Here is an 18924-nt window from a genome sequence, read left to right on the forward strand (position 1 = left end):
GAGGGGGCACGGGCGGGGTGGGGGCCACCCCCCCCCCCAGTGCACAAATTTTTGTGCACCAGGCCTCTAGTATATCTAGTATATATATAAAAGCCTAGGTGACTGTTTGATCATTTGACTGGTAGCTATGATGCACACTGACCACCAGGGGGCAGATGCTCAATGCACAGGCATGGAAACATGGAACAGACTGGTGAATCTCAGAGGGAAGTGGGGAGGGGGGAGGCCGGAAGAGATTAACCAAAGATCTTATATGCATACGAGAGGCTCAGTGCACGGATTCCTGCACTGGTGGGGTCCCTCGCCTGGCCTGAGGGGATTGGGTGAAAGTGGCAGTCTGACATCCCCAGAGGGGTCCCAGATTGTGAGAGAGCACAAGCCAGGCCAAGGGACCCCACCAGTGCATGAATCCATGCACCAGGCCTCTAGTGTTTATATAAATGAGTGAGTGTTTGTGTTGTGAGATGAACACAATTATAAAATACAAGACTTGTATGTTGTTGTGAGATGAATATAGTTATAAAATACAAGACTTATGAAGAGGAAACCCCAAGAAGATTTGATTTTCTGGAGAAAGAAGGAAGGGGTAAAATAACAGCTGTACTTTTACAGGGTATTTGAAGGTCATAAACCCATCACCTTAAACTTGGCAAAAGTTCTCAGAAAATAGAAGTGACTTTTAGTTCCACATTTGCTAATAGGAAGATGGCATCTGCTCCCAGGCTGGGCCATCTCCTGCATTCACCTTCCTGTAGCTCCTTCTCTCTCAGTCTCCTTTTTGACTTCAAGGGGTTTTGACCTGATTTAGCATGTCCACAGGCAGATCTGAGCAGTCTCTAATTAGCCAAGCAAGTGAGTGGATATCAAATCTGACAAAAACTGTGGAGAGAATGTTATATAAAAATTTTGCACTTCTGTATTAGAAAATCTAATGGATACATCATTGGTTTGAGTCATTTTAAAGCACTTTTAAAAATTCATCTGTCTTGTTTGTTAGGAAATAAGTTTTGGAGAACATATTTTTGCATGTGTTGCTTTTACAAATATGATAATTTCTTTGCATTTGTCTAAGAGCCTACAGGAAGTCTTATGAATCTTGATTATTAGGATCTGGAACATATTATTTTTTTTTAATTTTTATTGATTTGAGAGAGAGAGAGAGAGAGAGAGAGAGAAACATCGATGAGAGAGAGACATGGATCAGCGGCCTCCTGCATGTCCCCCACTGGGGATCCAGCCCGAAACCAAGGCATGTGCCCTGATGGGGAGTCAAACCAGGGACCTTTTGGTCCATGGGGTGACACTCAATCCACTGAGCCACATCAGCTGGGCTGGAACATATTTAAATGTGCTGTGATATAAAGTGCAACTCTCAAATAATCTGGGCAAGGAGGTTGTGATGGAGAAATGTTCACAAAGGAATAAAAAGATGGTTTCAGATTTTCCATTTCCCTACACTGCCCCCAGAGACTCTAGGAGTAATGAACTAGGGTGAAGTATAGATTGTTGGGGATCAGTTTCAAAGTCCTCAGACAACTTAGCCCATCCTTAGCCCTAGTTTTTGTTTGATTAGTAGGAATGGCCAAGAAAAGGCATCTAGTTGATGACAATTAGAAGTTGGGGATCATCAGGTGCATGGTCTTGAGCATCGGAATGTTACAGGAGATAAGCATTGCTAAGCATCCACTGGTATTAGATCCAAACATACACAGGCCTGTGTCACAAGACTAGACAATAGTTCCAGTGTCTGTCATACGGATCCAACACCAGAGGAACCTAAGTGTTGCTACTATTGTATTATTAATAAAGAAGGAATTTAATTCATCTCTTTGATGCCTTTTTGGGGTTTGGGTTGCAGTTCCTGGGACAATGGGTGATTCTAGGATCCTCCCATAAGTCAGACCAGCTGCAAGAAGCAAGTGGTGATATAGCATAGGGGTGGATACCAGAAGGAACATAACCAATAGCAGGGGTGACTATCAGGATTGTCTGGTTTCTGAGTGGTCACAGCCACATAAACAGGGCTCTGCCCTTGTAGATGTGTTGAGAGGACTGACACGCGTCCCCTCACCCAGGAAAGTCAGTAGCTGAACCAGCAGCAAAAGCCAGCAAGATGTCTTTCTCTTGCTTTTTTTCGCTCAATCATTCCTAGACCTTCTCTGCATCACTTTAAATAGACACAAACCTAATGATGTTTCTTTAAATGCCTAATTTACTCATGGTTATCACATCCCAGGTACTGGTAAATTCGGTCCCAAATGATTTTTGTGTAATAATCCTGGTTTTACGTAGAATTGGAGCATTGCTTCAATGTGGGCACAAAGTGGAATCTCTGAGAGACTGGCAAACATAGGCAACCACTCAGCTGTATAATATAAATAACTCCCAATGAATAATGACTCCAATGCAGTAAGTGGCTTTTTAGTGAATGGAATTGCTGCATTCTGATTCTGCCACAGCTCAGCAGCAGACTTCAAAGACTGCTTCAGAAACAAACACTGCAGAGGTTTTTAAAGTTCCTGAAATCTGATAGGTGATTCTGCAACAAAAAAATTTAATGATAAATGATGTTCAGAAAATATAGGAAAACAGGAAATACATTTATTCTAAAATAACATCCAGCTTATATATTTGAGGGCATTAATGCAGTTTGACTAAAACAGAGGTGCATTTTAAATAGCTCTAAATCAATAATCATACACAGTAAACCTTTATATACATGCTTTTCTAGTGACTGTGGAGAGAAGCTGCAAATAGTAGAGGATTTAACACTGAGGGGAAAAAAGTGTTCGCTAAGAAATTACCTATGTTCACTGACAACATAACAGCAATAATAGAAATTACGGAAGCCTACTTAGTGAAGTGGTCAGTGTGGATTTAAATTCCTCAAATAATGTTTTCCAGGACAGAGTTTTACAACTACTGTTTCCAACTAGTTTAGGCTTTGTCACAAGTGGAGTCTTTAAGTAGCAATTTAGATTTTTGATAATCATTGTTGCCTGAAAGGTAGTTTTGAATTTATGCCCCAACTTCTTTTTAGATGCTTTTATATTGAATAGTTATATGTTATCCAAATATTTTTGTTATGTAAGTGCAGATGAAAGAAAATATATTTTATACTATAGTGGAAAGAGGGGAGGTTTATATTTGAAAACGATAGATAGATAGATAGATAGATAGATAGACAGACAGACATGGATTTTTCTGGTAGTATGTTTCAATGACACCTTTAGTTCTCACACAATCAAGGACAATGTTTTTGTTAATTGTCAGATAAAATGAGAGTGAAGGATGAAGAGTCTCTTACAAAGTACGTGTAACCACTGCAGAAAAATAAATCAAACTTCTCTGTGGCGATTAAGGGGGTCACCCCAATAGCAAAAGGACTAAGGCTTTTTTTTCATACTGCATAGCCAATGTGTCTATATCAAATAGATTTTCAAAGTTATGTAATGAGCTCTACATTCAAAGCAAAGGTTCTTTGAAGAATAAAAGTACAAGAACCCTCTTCTTAGGAGCAAGCAGTATCTTTGTGAAAATTAAAAGATGGACTTTAAAATCCAACAGACTTGACTTTCATTCTTGTCTTTGCCTCTCACTTCACAGTGTAACTGAGTAACTTACTTGATCTATGCCTCAGCTTCCACATTTATAAAATTTGAAATATCCAGCACAACTTGCTGAAACAAACTGTATAAAGTAGATTTTACTGTGCCTGGCGAAGAGCAGAGGCCCGGCTTCCGTACTTCTCCCAAACAATTCCCATTTTTTTGCCTGGCTAACTCCTCATCCTCCTCACTTGACTTTAATATCACTCCTTCAGGAAAGCCTTTTCCAAGTCCCCAGACTTACTTAGAATCTTGATTACACTCTTTTATAGCACATTGCATCTCTCCTCTATGATTCTTATAATTTTAATGAATTATGTCATTATAAATATCAAAAGGACACAGACTATGTTTTTCTTATAATTCCAGTATCTAGGGAATATGTGTTCTGATTTTTGTGTATTAGATTTACAGAAAATAATTATTGAATGTGGTACTGATTAGTTCACATAAAAAAATAAGGTGACTAACATAGGTCTTGATGCTTAAATAAGTGGGATTTCAATTAACTAAATAGATAAATAGGTAAGATTTTACATCAGTGTATGAATTCAGAACTTGATGGTTTTTATGGACATTATTCTTAGAAAGTGGCCCGAGATTTAGATGGACAGAGAGGAATGTCAGTCCATTCAGAAGAGAAAATCTCAAAATTTAAATGAGAACATCATGCCTCTTTGTAGCAATAAGGAGCCTGACAAGACTAAAGCAGACAGAACATGACTAAGAGAGACTTTGAAAATAGCACAACTTACAACTCCAATTCCCCAATTTTCCTCCCTATTGCTAGCTTTGTAAACTTTTTTCTCCAATGGTTAGCAAGTGCTTGGAAGGATTGTGCACTAAATATATATTTTATGAGTGGACAGAAAGGAGAGAACTAGAGCGCATAAAGGTAAGTCCTTTCTTCTGCATTCTTTACTTCCCTTCTAACTTTTTTGTTAAACCTTTTATTCTTTAAGAAAAATCCTTTCACTCTCTTTTTTTCTTAGTTTTTGAAATTATAATCAGAGCACTTTAAGTCATGGTGAACTATAGGAAAGTATTTGCGGGACAGATAAATAAATACAAAATTTCAAATATAGAGGGGTGACCTATGGAATTTTGGCCCCCACATCTGCAAAGATGATGACTAATGTACTATGGGCCCATTCAAATATTTTTGCTAATAAATTTCTAGCGTTATGTTACATTGACTCTATTACCTTTATCTTTCAGAACTGAAGAAGTCTTCTCAGATTTTTCTTTTCTAATTTCTGCAAGAAGAATCATGAAAAGAAAATGTTACAAGGAATAATAGAGATAAAATGGTAAGTTTCTTGATGTGTTTTGCTTATTGAGGCCTAAGGAATCAAAGGGGCTCTGAGTTGATATTCAAAATACAGATATATACTGGGATAGGTTGCCCCTAGAAAATAAGCCCATGAATTATTATCACAAGGGTCAAATTATGATAAGACACAAACAAGGTACAAATAAAATGCTATGGGCTTTGGGGAAAGAAGGTAGGGTAACAAGAATAGCTAACATTGTCTATTTCCTATGTGTTATAGGAAATGTTCTCTACTGTTTTGTCATTCAACATTTACAACAACCCTGTAAGGTACGTAGGTCCTGACATTGCTCTTGCTTTTCACATAAAGGAATTAATAACTTTCCCAAGGTTGGGTAGCTCTTAAGTAGGAGACCTGGGATTTAAACTGATGTCTCTCTCAACTCAACCACAAAGGTACTGGCTCTGGTAGCTGACTGATGGGATCAGAAAGGCTTTGGCCGGTAGTACTGAGGCAGACCTTGAAAGATAGAAAGGAATTAGACCAACAGAGATGGAGTGGAAAGGAAGACACATTTTAGAAGGACAGAAGAGAGAATAAGGAGGCCTGGGCTGGGCAGTCTGTCCATTCGGCTTTGTGAGTCATTTGTAGGCAACACACTGCAGGGAAAGTGATGCTGTGTGACTTCCTAGGCCAAAAAGGCAGGAAAGGCCATGCAGCTCCCACCTGCTCCTCTAGGAACACTAGCTCCGGGGAAGCTGGTGCTGTGTCAGTACTCTAACTGACACCACCATGCGGCAAAGGATACATATAGGCAGACCAGCCAACAGCCCAAGCTGAACTCCCAGCTAAGAGCTAGCATCAACTGCCAGCCATTGAGGTGAGCCAGCCTGGCCATCCAGAAGTTGGTTGCCTTAGATGACTACAGCTCAAGCCAACATTTGACTGCAATCATGTGAGATTGTGCCTTTGGTGTTATATCTAAAAAGTCATTGCCAAACCCAAGACCACCTAGATTTTCTGTTATGTTATCTTCTAGTTTTATAGCTTTAAGTTTAAATTATGTCTACGACCCACTTTGAGTTAATTTTTTGAGAAGAATGCAGGCTCTGAGTCTAGATTATTTTATTATTATTATTATTTTTGCTTGTTGATGTCCACTTGATTTAGTAACACTTGTTGATAAGACTATTCTTTCTCCATTCAATTGCTTTTGCTCTTCTATCAAAGATACGTTGAATATATTTTGTGGCTCTATTTCTGGGCTATTTGTTCTGTCCCATCAATCTATTTATTTGTCTGTTCTTTTACCAATATAACACTGTGTTGATTGTGTTGATTGCCATAGCTTTGTAGTCTTGAAGTCCAGCAGTGTCAGTTTTCTGACTTTATTTTTCTCCTTTAATATTGTCTTGGCTATTTTGAGTCTTTTATTTTTTCATAAAAACTTAAAGTCAGTTTGTTGATATGTTTGTCGATATTCACAATATCAGTTTTCCAATATTCACTGGGATTTTTATTGTGACTGCATTGAATCTACAAATCAATTTGGGAAGAAATGACATCTTAACAATTTTGAGTCTACCTACCCAAGAACATGGAATATTTCTCAATTATTCAATTCTTTTATTTCTTTCACCAGAGTTTTATAGTTTTCCTCATGTAGATTGTATACATATTTTGTTAGGTTTATATATAAATATTTACTTCTTTTGGTGTTAATGTAAATTGTATTATAATTTTAATTTTGTTCATTCCAATTTTTCATTGCTGCCATACAGCAAAGCAATTGGCTTTTGCATATTAACCTTGTATCTTACAACCTTGCTATAAACACAGATTATTTCTAGGCTTTTTAAAAAAATATATTTTATTGATTCTTTACAGAGAGGAAGGGAGAGAGATAGAGAGTTAGAAACATCGATGAGAGAGAAACATCCACCAGCTGCCTCCTGCACATCTCCTACCGGGGATGTGCCCGCAACCCAGGTACATGCCCTTGACCGGAATCGAACCCGGGACCCTTCAGTCCGCAGGCCGACGCTCTATCTACTGAGCCAAACCGGTTTCGGCTCTAGGCTTTTCTTGATTCCTTAAGATTTTCTACATAGACAATCACATCATTTGTGAACAAAGACAAAGTTTTATTTCTTCCTTCACAATTGATATAACTTTTATTTTCTTGTGTTAACTTGTACTTCCAGTACAATGATGATTAAATGGGATTAGAGGGGATACTCTTGCCTTATTCTTTATCTTAGTAGAGAAGCTTCCAGTTTCTCTTCATTAAGTATGATGTTAGTTGTAGGTTTTATTGTAGATGTTCTTTGTCAAGTTGAGAAAGTTCCTCTCTATTCCTAGTTTGCTGAAAGATTTTATCATGAATGGATGTTGGATTTTGTCAAATGATATTCTGTATGTACTGACATAGCTTTCATAGTTTTTCTGTGTTTCTTCTTTAGCTTGTTGCTGTGATAGATTACATTAAGTATTTTTTTTTCAAGTGTTGAACCAACCTTGCATAATTATACTTAACCCCATTTGGTCATGATGTATAATTTTTTATACATTGTTTGAGTTGCTAATATTTTAGGTTTCTGTGACTTTTTTTTAGCAATGTCTCTAACAGTACGTTCAACTTTCTGATGGAAAAGTACATGTAAAAGAAATTTGAAATCTGAGACTCTCAGAAAGGTTTTGACTGGAGTAAAACGAAAGCTAATGCCCTTTCAACAAAATAGATGTAATTATTGATGCCAAGGAAGCATCAGCTGCACACAGGGCCCGCTACTTTTGGGCGAACCTCCCGGTATGAACAGGCCGTTGGCATCCCCTGTGAATGCTAAGCGGGAGCCTCAGGAGTGTCTGCAGCATGGCAGAACAGCCACGTTCAGCAAAGTGAGGGCCATTGCCACGAGGTCGACCTCCACGAAGGAGGGCAAAGACCAGCATCCCCCGGTCTTCATGAATGAGAAAGAAGACATCTTACGTTGCATTGAAACAGAAAGGGTGTTCGACTTCCCTGTCCACTATACCAACGTCTCCAACGTGAGCCACTTGGTGAGGCAGAGACTCTGGGCTGGTGGTGGAGTGGGCAGGTCACCCACCACCTCTTGGCTCTGCTGAAGGAATACTTTGCTTGTGTGTAAGGGTCATGAGGGCAAACTGAGGTGGTGACACAAAGTTAAACAAACAAACAAACAAAAAATACAACAAAACACAAAGAACATGAGGATGGAGAGAAGTATCGGCACCCAGAAAAGAAACAGGAATTTAAAACAGAAACCAGAGGTGGCAATACCGGAGGGTTTGCCTTGTGAAAGGGTGGACATCATCTCCTCATTTTTCAATGTTAATCTTCAGTCCTGTTTAAAAACAACAAGTTCCCTCTCCCCCGACCCTTTTGTTTTCTACTTTTTTCAGGGGGGCTTTCTCTTTGTTTGGGGTTTTGTTTCTTGCTGTGACTGAAACAAGAGGGTTTATTGCAGCAAAAATCAATTCACAAAACATAGTAACAATACCTTGGAGAAGAAAGATAAGAGAGAAGGAAAAAGGGAAACCCTATAGAAATCTACATATTGGTATTGGATTTAAAAAACAACAATTATGTATCTTTTTGTTGTCTCTAGCCTGATCAGATAGGAGCACAACCAGGGGAGGGAAAGTAGAGAGACACTCAGGAGCCGAAACCCCTCCCAGCCACTGGGCTGTCTTGCCACCACCATTCCTGGTCATACAAAACAGAACCCAACTAGCAGCAGGGAGATGAGGACACCACACAAGACCGTTTTATACAGTATTCTAGGTGCCTACCACACAGGAAACCTTGAAGAAAACCAGTTTCTAGAAGCTGCTGTTACCTCTTGTTTACAGTATATATATAATATATATATAATATATAATATATAATATAGATATGAGCTATATTTATAAAAGGTACTGTAAACTACTCTAAAACAAAACAAAAAAACTAAATACTGTTCTTCCTATCTTTTAAAAAGACAAACTCGATCTATTCAATAAATATTCAGTGTTTCCTTTGTGCTTGGAGCTGGAAGAACAAGATGGTTGCATGAAGTTCAGTCTTTGATGGAATGCATCCGTATCAACAGATTAAGAACAAGGATCAAGACAGATACACAAGGCTCTGGGGCCATAGCAGAAGGATTGACAAACTCTGCCTGTTGGAATGAGAAAAGACCTTACAGAAGCACTAGCATTTGTGTTGTATTCTGAAAATGGATATAAAATTTTCCATCAAAGAAGAATTGAAAAGACATCTCCAATATAAGAAACTATAAAAGCAAACCACGGAGTGTGAAGTTCATGTGGCTGGATTGCTGAATATACAAAATGGGAGAGACGCAGTGAGCCACGGCTGTCATGTCACAGTGAGATCAGTGGTGAGGGAACCTGAAGTACCCTCCTAATTTTTAAAAAATTGATTTTAAGGCTGGAAGCAGGCTTTTGTCAGACAGTGGAAAAGAGCAACTTAAGAATAGTTATACACAATCACAATGGGAGGTGGGGAGAGCAAATAAAATAAAATATCCAGAACAAACAGTGTTAGGGAAGCTAGCAGAAAAAAAAATAAAAAATTGATTTTAGAGAGAGAGGAGGAGAGAGAGTGAAACATCAATGTAAGAGAGAAACATCGATGGGTTGCCTCTTCTATGTACCCCAATGGGAAATAGAGCTAACCTTTTGGTGTAGGGGAGGACACTCTAACCAACTGAGCCGCACAGGCTAGGGCCTAAGTTTTTAAATTTATATCCTTCCAGTGACAATAGTCTTTAGACTCTAAAGGTAATTTTTCTGTCATTGTGTTAATTAAGAAAAGTTTGCTCATAAGGGAATATGATACATACTGAATTGACTGACAATACATAGAAAGTCGTTGTCCTTTTGTTTGGAAATAGTCCAAAATTGAAACCACCAGTCCCCCACAGTGGTGTTATCACATTCTCCTGTTTCCAAAAACAATATCTTGTTTTATTTTTTATAGTTTCTTTCTGTGTGGGTGTCATGAGTATAAGTTCTATATACTGTGTGTCATTATTACTGATTCTTATAATTAAATGACTATTTAGAGCATTTTCATGTCATTTAAATGGACATCCAATAGAATGCTTTATTCCAGAGATGTGCTTTTTGAAATTTAAGAAAATGCTTTAAATATTATAATTAAGTAGATTTAGATAATATTTAAAAAATATTTTTATTTTATGATCTGAATCTTACTTTCCTGCTTATATTTTTGTACAGATTGTACTTGGAATCAGAAAAATAAGTATATTCTTCAGCATTTGGGGCAAAGTAGAAATGTTGCAGACATGGGAGACATTTATTACAAATGAGAATCAGACAATATTAAGATTCGAAAGTCCTTTAGAGATTGCTTAGTCAAATAATCTTGGTTTATAAAAGAGGCTTTACCAGGCAAGAAACTAGCCTAACTTCACAGAATAAGTTTCTGGAAGGGCTAGACCACACCTAAGTTTTATTTTGAAAAAACTCTATGTTCTATGGTTCAAGCAGGTTAGTATTTCTAATCATCATTGGCTTTCATCAGTTTTTTTTTTTCCCAAGGACCAACCATTCAAATGCTAACTGCAAGTTAAAAAGTGTTCACCAGAATTTTCATTGCCAAGACTCTTGATAAGAATATAGATGCTTTGTATAGGTTGTCTGACCTGCTATCTCTTTTTCTCACAAATAAATTAACTGAAATTAAATCCAGACTTTGCAAATTATAATGATCAAGAGTTTTTTAAATTTACACTTTGCCATTTCATAATTCTAAGGGAAGATATGAATTGAATTTTCATTTTTTTTTAAGAATTGCTTTTCAGTTTGCATATAATACATCATTCTATGAAAAAAATTGGGGAAGTAATAGTCAATAAGGTACAATCAAATTTTATGTATAATGTTGATAAAATTTTCATGTTTATTCCTGAAATTATTTCACCTACAATTTCTAATTTTTTTTTACAACAATAAGAAAGCAACAATTTTTTTTTACACCAATAAGAAAGCTTTTTTTTTTTTTTTTAATGTAGGGCTGGTGATTTCAATGATTTCTATAATTTGATTTCTGGAGAATGGAGCTTAAACTCCAGTAATTTTCTCCATAATATGACATCAAAATTGATTTTAATTAATTTTATTCAATATAGTGTATGCCAAATCTTTTTTTTTCCTAAACAGGCCTTTAGTAGAAAATCAATTTAAAGAAAAATCAATTTAAAGAAAATCAAGTGAGAGGGAACATCAATAAAAATTTTTCACGAAAAACAATCCTTATTCTGGCTACTCAGCTTAGTAACCTAACAGCTTATAATGCACTTTCTATTAAACATTTTTTCATGGTAAAAGAGAATAAACCCAAATTTGGCTTCAGGATAATAACAGGGATGAAAGTAAATAATATAGAAAAAGAGGCATAATTAACACCTTAATCTTGAGTTTGTGAGGCGGTGTTTTCTTGGTGAGTTAGATGGTAATCACTAAAGTGCATTTCCACAGTCTTTTATATAATGTAGTGTAAAGTTGATTTCTTCTCTAAAGAACCTTTTAATCTTCAAATATCTATATCATATAATTGAAAATTATATTTACATTTCAAATTCTGGTGATAGTGATCAAAATTTTATAGGATGTAAAGTGGGATTTGTAAGTGTATTTTCATTATGTAGAGAATGAAAATGGCCTATTACAGTTTTAAGTATGTGTTAAAGAGCCATCACCTAATATTAAGATGTAGATAATAATCAAGAATAAATACTTTTCATTGTTTAAAAATTATTAAATTATTTAAGGTATTGCCAAAGAAATGTGAAGATCACATGATAACTTTCTTCATATTGACAATTAGATTTGACTGAGCTTTAAGAAGTGGTTTATAGTTGCATTCTATTAGCTTTACGTGAAGAATTTTAGAAGTTAAGTCAAGACAGTTTAAGAATTATAAGACAGGTGAAGCAACAAAGCACATTTGATGTAAAGAAAGTTTGTTGCTTTTAAGAACCTTAGAGATGGGTAAACTTTCCACTAAGAAACCACTTTGGTGAATCACAGAAGTGGTAGGAGGCAGGCAGAGCAGGAGTGACACATTGCTCCTAGGCGTGCTGTCTGTTCCAGAAATATAAGGACGCTTAAGTTAGCCCATGTGCCAATCAGTTCCTCTGACCTGAGAGTTAGAAAGGTAAATTTAGTGGTAAGAAAAGTGATCCCAGTATGAAGTGCCGGGTGAGGTTCCTGGGGTAATCTTAGAGCTTTAGTGTGTTGTGTTTTTTTCCTATAAAATGCCCAGAGTCTCTAAGAAAAGGAAGGAAAAATAGGTCACATTGGACAGAGTAGTTATTCATTTTCATGATAATTGAAAGACAGAATATTTTTATGGAAACAAGGATTTGGGCATTACAATGATCTCTCTGTGTGACCAGTATTTGCCTATAGCATATTTTGCATAAAATAAGAGTGATCAAGTTACATACTAGCTTATTAGAGAAAATGGATCATTAATAACAATGAACTTTTTAAACTTTTGAATAATGGAACAGTATGATTATAGATCTCATTGCATTGCTTCCAAATTTTATCAATTGGCATACATTGCTTCTTTACTGGGCTGAAATTCTCTTTAGCATAGAATGACATTCCTACCTACAAATGTTTGAATCACATGAACCAAATGTTGCATAGCAGAAGGCAGCACACTCCACATCAATCTAACAACACACATTTTTTTTTACTATGTTGCTCTGCTGTGATAGATAGGATTTAGACTTGTCTCTGTTGGGGTGAGGGGAAGGGGAGAAACATGGTGAGGAATAAGGGACTAGGAAGACATTTCCCATGCATGAGATAAAGAAACTGTGAGAACATTCTAAAAGTATTACATAAAATAAGAGGAAGAAGAAGTGAAATGTGTTAAGTGAGCAGGTGAGACCGTGGAATACTGCAAAGGTTCTCTTGAAGATAGAGATCAACCAAAGGACTTGCATGCATGCATATAAGCCTAACCAATGGACACAGACATATAAATAAGCAGAGTACACTCGTGTGTACAGGTGTTGCGTGGGCTCCTTATGTAGACCATCTTCTCTCTGAAGCTCACTCCATGCTCTTCACACCCATTCCCCAGTGCCTAGTCTGTTGTGAGCGCTCAATAAATATTAAACAACTAAAGTGTAAACTATTGTTAAGAAGTTTGGAATTCACAGGAATCAATAGTAAATTGTTATCATTTAACATTTATTGAGAGTCAACAGCATGACTTAGTCCACATGTGCAAATAGGTTATTTTGTAATCACATATTAAGCAAATAATTTAATACAACTTGTATTAACTAAATGTTCAGTTTTACTCCATAGATATTAATTATAACTTTTTTTTAAAAAAATAATGTTGACACACCATGAAATAAGAACATTCGGCATTTAAATAAATAACTTTCTCTCAGGGAAATTGTTACTCTTAGATATTAACACTCACTTGAAAGTATGAGCTAAAATTGCAATAGGTACACATCACAGATTCTACATAGACCAGTACAGATACAAAGAATAGAAGAATCTAGAAAGGTGGATGAGAACAAATTTACAAATCATAGAATAGCATTTGAGTTTCACCTGCTGCTGTGACAATTTAAAACACTAATACAATTATATAAGGTACTGTTGCTTACAAAATAGCATCAGAGGCGAAGAAAGACAGAAACTCTTCAGATGGACACAAATTTATGAATTTAGAAACATTTCTTAATTTAAAGCAAAATTGATGTTTTTATTACAGGAAATCACTGCATTCGATACATTTATGATCCACATTCTCTAATTTTACCCCTTACAAAATGATTACTAATTTGTTTAAATTTATTTCTAGGGGGTGTTAATAGGCACTCAATTCTATTAATGTTTTTTCATAAACATTTTTGTCATGCTTCCACTTAATCGAATTTGAAGTGATTTTTTAATTAAGAGTATGGAACTATACTTAATATTTCTGTAATGAAACTTTCAGTTTAGTTTTGGGATAATGAAGTATCGATAAGAATTCAAGTTTAGAAACTGTGTTTTTCCCTAACATCTTAGAAATGAAATTCTTTCTACATCAGTCTTTCCTTAAAGAAGCAAAAGATTCTATATTCTGCTATAAGAAACATACTACTTAAAACCTTGGTTGACTAGATAATTTTGAGCTTTAGAAGGAGTAAGAGATAATCTAGGCTCAGCTTCATAATTGTAGAAATAACAAAAGCAAGGATAAGGCTTAATGTTTCTATATTTAGACTCATATATTGCCCTCATTGGACAATTGTTTTATTTTCTCTTCCACTTTCAGTCTCAAAAATTAGTTTACAATATAATAGTTGCAATTACTAAAATTTAATATTTTCTATATCTTTAACCAGACGATGACTGCATATGCAGTTTTATTTATGTAAGAGTACTCTCTACAAAAATAACATTAATAATGTAATTAACAATGCATATATATTAATTTTTCTCTACTATTTCCACTTTCAAATGGGAGTAGTTGAAGGATTTCATCATTTGTCTTCTGGTTTCTAAAATATTGGAAATCATGTTTTGATTTATTAAAACACTCTAAGTGCACAGTATTTATAGAGGCACAGTTCACTAAAGTCTGGATCACCTAATATTTCTTCCTTCAACAATTCCGCTCTGTTTTCATTCACCCCGCAACTATTTATTAAACACTTCTTATATGCCAGCACTGTTATAAGCTCTTAGAACAGACTCTCATAGAAGACCTAAAGTGATGTCATACACAGGCATGAATAAAAGAAAAGGAAAGATGATTTGAGAGTGATTTAATTCATTACTATTTACTTCACCTTTTCACTATTGAACATAAGTCACTTGGAAGGAAAACATTAAAAGCAAAGAGACTCTGGGATTCCAATCTTTTAAAGTTAATTATCCTGACGGGTCTCCTTTCTTGCCCCAGTAAGTAGCAAGCCACTTCTTGAGAGTGATTATTTTGCTCCTCTGGCTAGTAACTAGCAAATATTATTAAAGAATTTTTTTCCTCAGAAAAAGTGAGATTGAAAAAAAGAGAGGAAAATGGGATTTAGGAGGGCAGGTCAATTTTGAAAAGGAATATCAAATGTACATTAAATATAAGAAATTAAATATTAACAAATGAATAAACTGAGATTAATAAATGTGATGTACTCTTTGCAGAGATACAAATATATAAAGGTGAATGAATCCTCATACAGTAACGTGTGTTGAAATGTTTTATCTTTGGCAGTCCCTAGTTCTTACTAAAAGGATAGTGACATTTATTGTGGAAAACATTTGTTTCTCCTGATGCTTTTGGTAACTGCTTTCCAAACAAGGAGAAACAAGAAGAAACAAGGTGTATGTGTGTGACTATTTGGGTGTGCACCTTGAAGGTGAAAGAAGTTAGAGTTTCTTAATACTCAATACTCTATTCTAGTCAATTTATGATCTTTATGAAAAAAGTAACTAAAAAATGATTCATTGTGAGTTAAAGATAAAATAGAGTTCGTTTTTTGGACTTTTGCAGAAGTTATACTAATCAAATTTCTACTTCTTATATGATATAATGTCTAGCTTGCTAAGTTACATTAACATTAACATAAAGATGGTTCATCTTTCACTATCTGAATTTCCTATAAAGTTTAGTTTAATCAATGTTTCACAAGTTTTTCCAATTATAATGCAGACTAAGTCCAGAAGTTCAATGTACACAATTTTACATAGATCCCAAAGTAAAGATGGCATCCATAAAGAATTATGAAAACCATATAGTTTTTCCCTTGCACAAGTTCATAAGTTCAAACTTAAAATGAAGTAAAGTAACTGTTTATAATGAATTTAATAGCACTTCACTGCATTGTGAACTAGTTTGAGATTACGCATACTTAGGAAGATAGCTGAAAACTATACGAGGAAGAAAAGTACACGACAGTCTGAAAGCACCATCTTATGAATAAATATCAGAATATGATGAAATCTATAGAATGTCATTGATTTATTCTCATATAAACTCTCTGCTGTATTAAAATCACAAATATATATTTTTATACTTATTACTAGTCATAGATATTCCATCATAAAGTATGCCAGTTATTCAAATACTCTACTTATGATTTTTATAGTTGAAAAATATGAATCCATTGCTTGACAATATTTAAAACTGAAATGATTTACTAAATCAATATAAAAAGCCATTGAAATAACTTCTTAGACTTTTTACATAAGTCAAGAACTTAAGGTCTTCATAAGATAAAAGGTATTGTTATTTAAAAATATAAATTACAAAATCATATGAGGAAGTAAGTTCACATCTCTAAAAGCCATTTTCAATCTCCTATCAACTTGAGAAAACATGATAGGATTAATGAAAATGACACTAACTTGAAGGTTAGAAGAAATAAACAGTCTATTTATTTAAATCAGTTACCTTTCAGGAACTATTATTAGTGTAGCCATTTTATATTTTAGTCAACCTTCTCTTAATATGCTTTGGCTATCAAAGAAACCTATAAAAACCATAAAAGGTAAGTAATCAAAGCCTTTACACTATATAGGTGAAATGTATGCAGCTTAGTGAAAGCAATTTGATAGTTGATCTCACCTATATTAAAGCTGATATTATAAGAAAAAGATACTTAGCAAATACTGCATGTTTATCTAGGAATTTATAATTTTTCAAATCCTCTTATTTGGGCTCTACATCTTGCCAGGTAATCAGGTCAGATATAATGAACATCATTTTTAAAGAGGAAGTTCACGCTCAGAACTTTGTCTAAGTGAACAAGTTGAAATTAGGAGTTAGTACTCCTACTCCTCCACTTTATATATTCAGAGACTAAAATACTCACTTCAAAAAGAAGTTGGCAGAAACATTCTCGGACATTCCTGGTAGTTCCCAGAAGCCAAAATTAATTTGAAAGCATTTTCAATGTGATTTTTATTTAGAAAAGACCAAAGAAATAAATCCTTGAATAACTGTCTTAACTGAATCCTTAACCTTAGTTTATTTGTCTAAAATGTGAGGAATTGAAGGATATTAGCATATATTTATATATAAAATACTAAATTTCTGATATTAGAAATTTAACTGCATCTCAAATTTAAGAGGAGAAATTATTTTTACTTTACTCTTGAAAAAATTATTGCTAGTTATGATTTTATTTATTAATTATAGTAAATAATATATTATAATATATAAAATGTGAGTCAGGGGTAACTATTAAAATTAGTAGAACTCTGAAATCTAACAGAAGACCTAACATCATTTTAAATGTTTTAACGCTACTCTGCTATAGCATTTTTCTCAAGCATATTCTGGAGGAACATATGTATTATATAGCTGCATAGACAAAAATTAAAATGCATTATTTATAGCATTATGACAGATAAAATAAAAAATTCAAACCTCTTGGGAGAATCAATAGCTGAAGTCATAATAGAAACTCAAATAACTTACTTCTGTTGCTGCTTTTATCTTTGTTTTAACTGTTACATGTTCTTTAAGCAGTAGAAATTGTTTTGGCATAAATGGAATTGTTTCATCTTTGTTCTTTGAACTGGTTTGGTCAGGTGTTGTTAAAACCACAAATCAAACTGAAAAATGTCTACCAGTTGCCCCGGAGGATCATTTCCTTATTCCCAACAATCTTCAGGGCCTTTCCTGATGTAATTAAGCAGTCTGCAGAGTTTTCCTGTTCTGAATTTATATTCCAAGTTTAATTATACAAAAGAGCAAAACCCAGATCGCGCTGCCTCACATTCTCCCTGGCACAGAAAAACATGGAGGACAGTGACAGCCATAGATTTAAAGCTTATTGTCTTCCGCCTGTCTGAATCCAGGGCTTTCCTCCTCATGTTGTTGTCTTTCTAAAGAAGATAGTGTCAACCTCCTTCATTTTTTTTTACCTTGCTCCACTGCTTTGGTTGTTTTCTCTTCCTTCTTTCCAGGTACACCTGCAAAGCAGAGATAAAGTTTAAGTAAAAGTGCCTGATAGAAATGCAGCTTCTGCTCAAAAAAAGCATTTTTACCACTCAATGCCAACTATTTCTCCCAAACAAGCTAGTTTTCAAAGCTTTTTCAACATTTCTTATTTCCAAATAATCCAATTGAAACTTATATTAAATCTAATCTTGTAGAATTAGAGGGAAAAAATTACTTGACTTTATGACTAGCTTTTCCACACTATTTTCTACTTTATTCTTTATACTCAGCTTTGATAAACATTAAACATGCTCTACAAAGAATTCCACTTGACAGGACAATGAGTAATCCACTTACACTCCAGGTTATTGCTGAAGTTATTTAGCATCTTAAAAGTGTCTATTAGATGTTGCTTTAAATTCAAGCGTAATATAGCTGCATCCACTGACAAGACAGTGTAGTCATCCTTGAGATTTATTTAAACCTTAATGAAGTTGCAAGTAACCAAAAGAGAAATAAGATTGCCATTTAGGTGCTGTTTCCTCTGAACTATGCTTTCTCTGAGACTTGTTGGTCTCAGTGGAGTATTCACTACTTACTTATTTATACATAGAAATAGTAAAAATGATTCACACAAAATCAGTGTACCACACTGAAATAATTGATTCAAGGAAAGACCTTTAGAGGATATTACCAACTTTTAGATGAAAGATGAGTGGGGAACTGAATATTGTCATTACAGCCAAGTATCACCACACAGAGTTGCAAGGGGAAAAATGCAATTTTGAAATAAAGAAATGTGCTTGTCACCAGCCTAACTCATTAATGAAACTTGGAACCATCTACACTAATAAAAGAGAAACATGGTAATTAGCGTACGACCGCTACCCTTTTCATTGGCTAATCAGTGAGTATATGCAAATTAGCTGTCAGCAAAGATGGCGGTTAACCGCCAACAAAGATGGTGGCTAATTTGCATATCCTGCGATGATGGGAGGCCAAAGGGGAAGAATGGAAAAATGGTGATCAGAAACCCAGGCGGCAGGCAAGAGATGGGTGCGGGCAAAGGCGGCCATCAGAAAGC

General features: G+C 35.0%; 1 protein-coding gene across 1 annotated transcript in view; it reads right to left on the reverse strand.

Moving 5' to 3' along the window:
* The window catches only part of LOC106724875 (triadin-like), a 96614-nt gene that overhangs the window by 58128 nt on the left and 19562 nt on the right, over positions 1 to 18924 (reverse strand). Inside the window, exons 7-8 of the mRNA XM_014533917.1 lie at positions 17825 to 17872; positions 4814 to 4864 (exon numbers count right to left, since the gene is read on the reverse strand). Coding sequence (XP_014389403.1) covers positions 4814 to 4864; positions 17825 to 17872 — 99 coding nt within the window. The remainder of the gene's footprint in view (positions 1 to 4813; positions 4865 to 17824; positions 17873 to 18924) is intronic.

The sequence above is a fragment of the Myotis brandtii genome, unplaced genomic scaffold (genome assembly GCF_000412655.1).
Source record: "Myotis brandtii unplaced genomic scaffold, ASM41265v1 scaffold123, whole genome shotgun sequence".
NCBI lineage: Eukaryota > Metazoa > Chordata > Mammalia > Chiroptera > Vespertilionidae > Myotis > Myotis brandtii.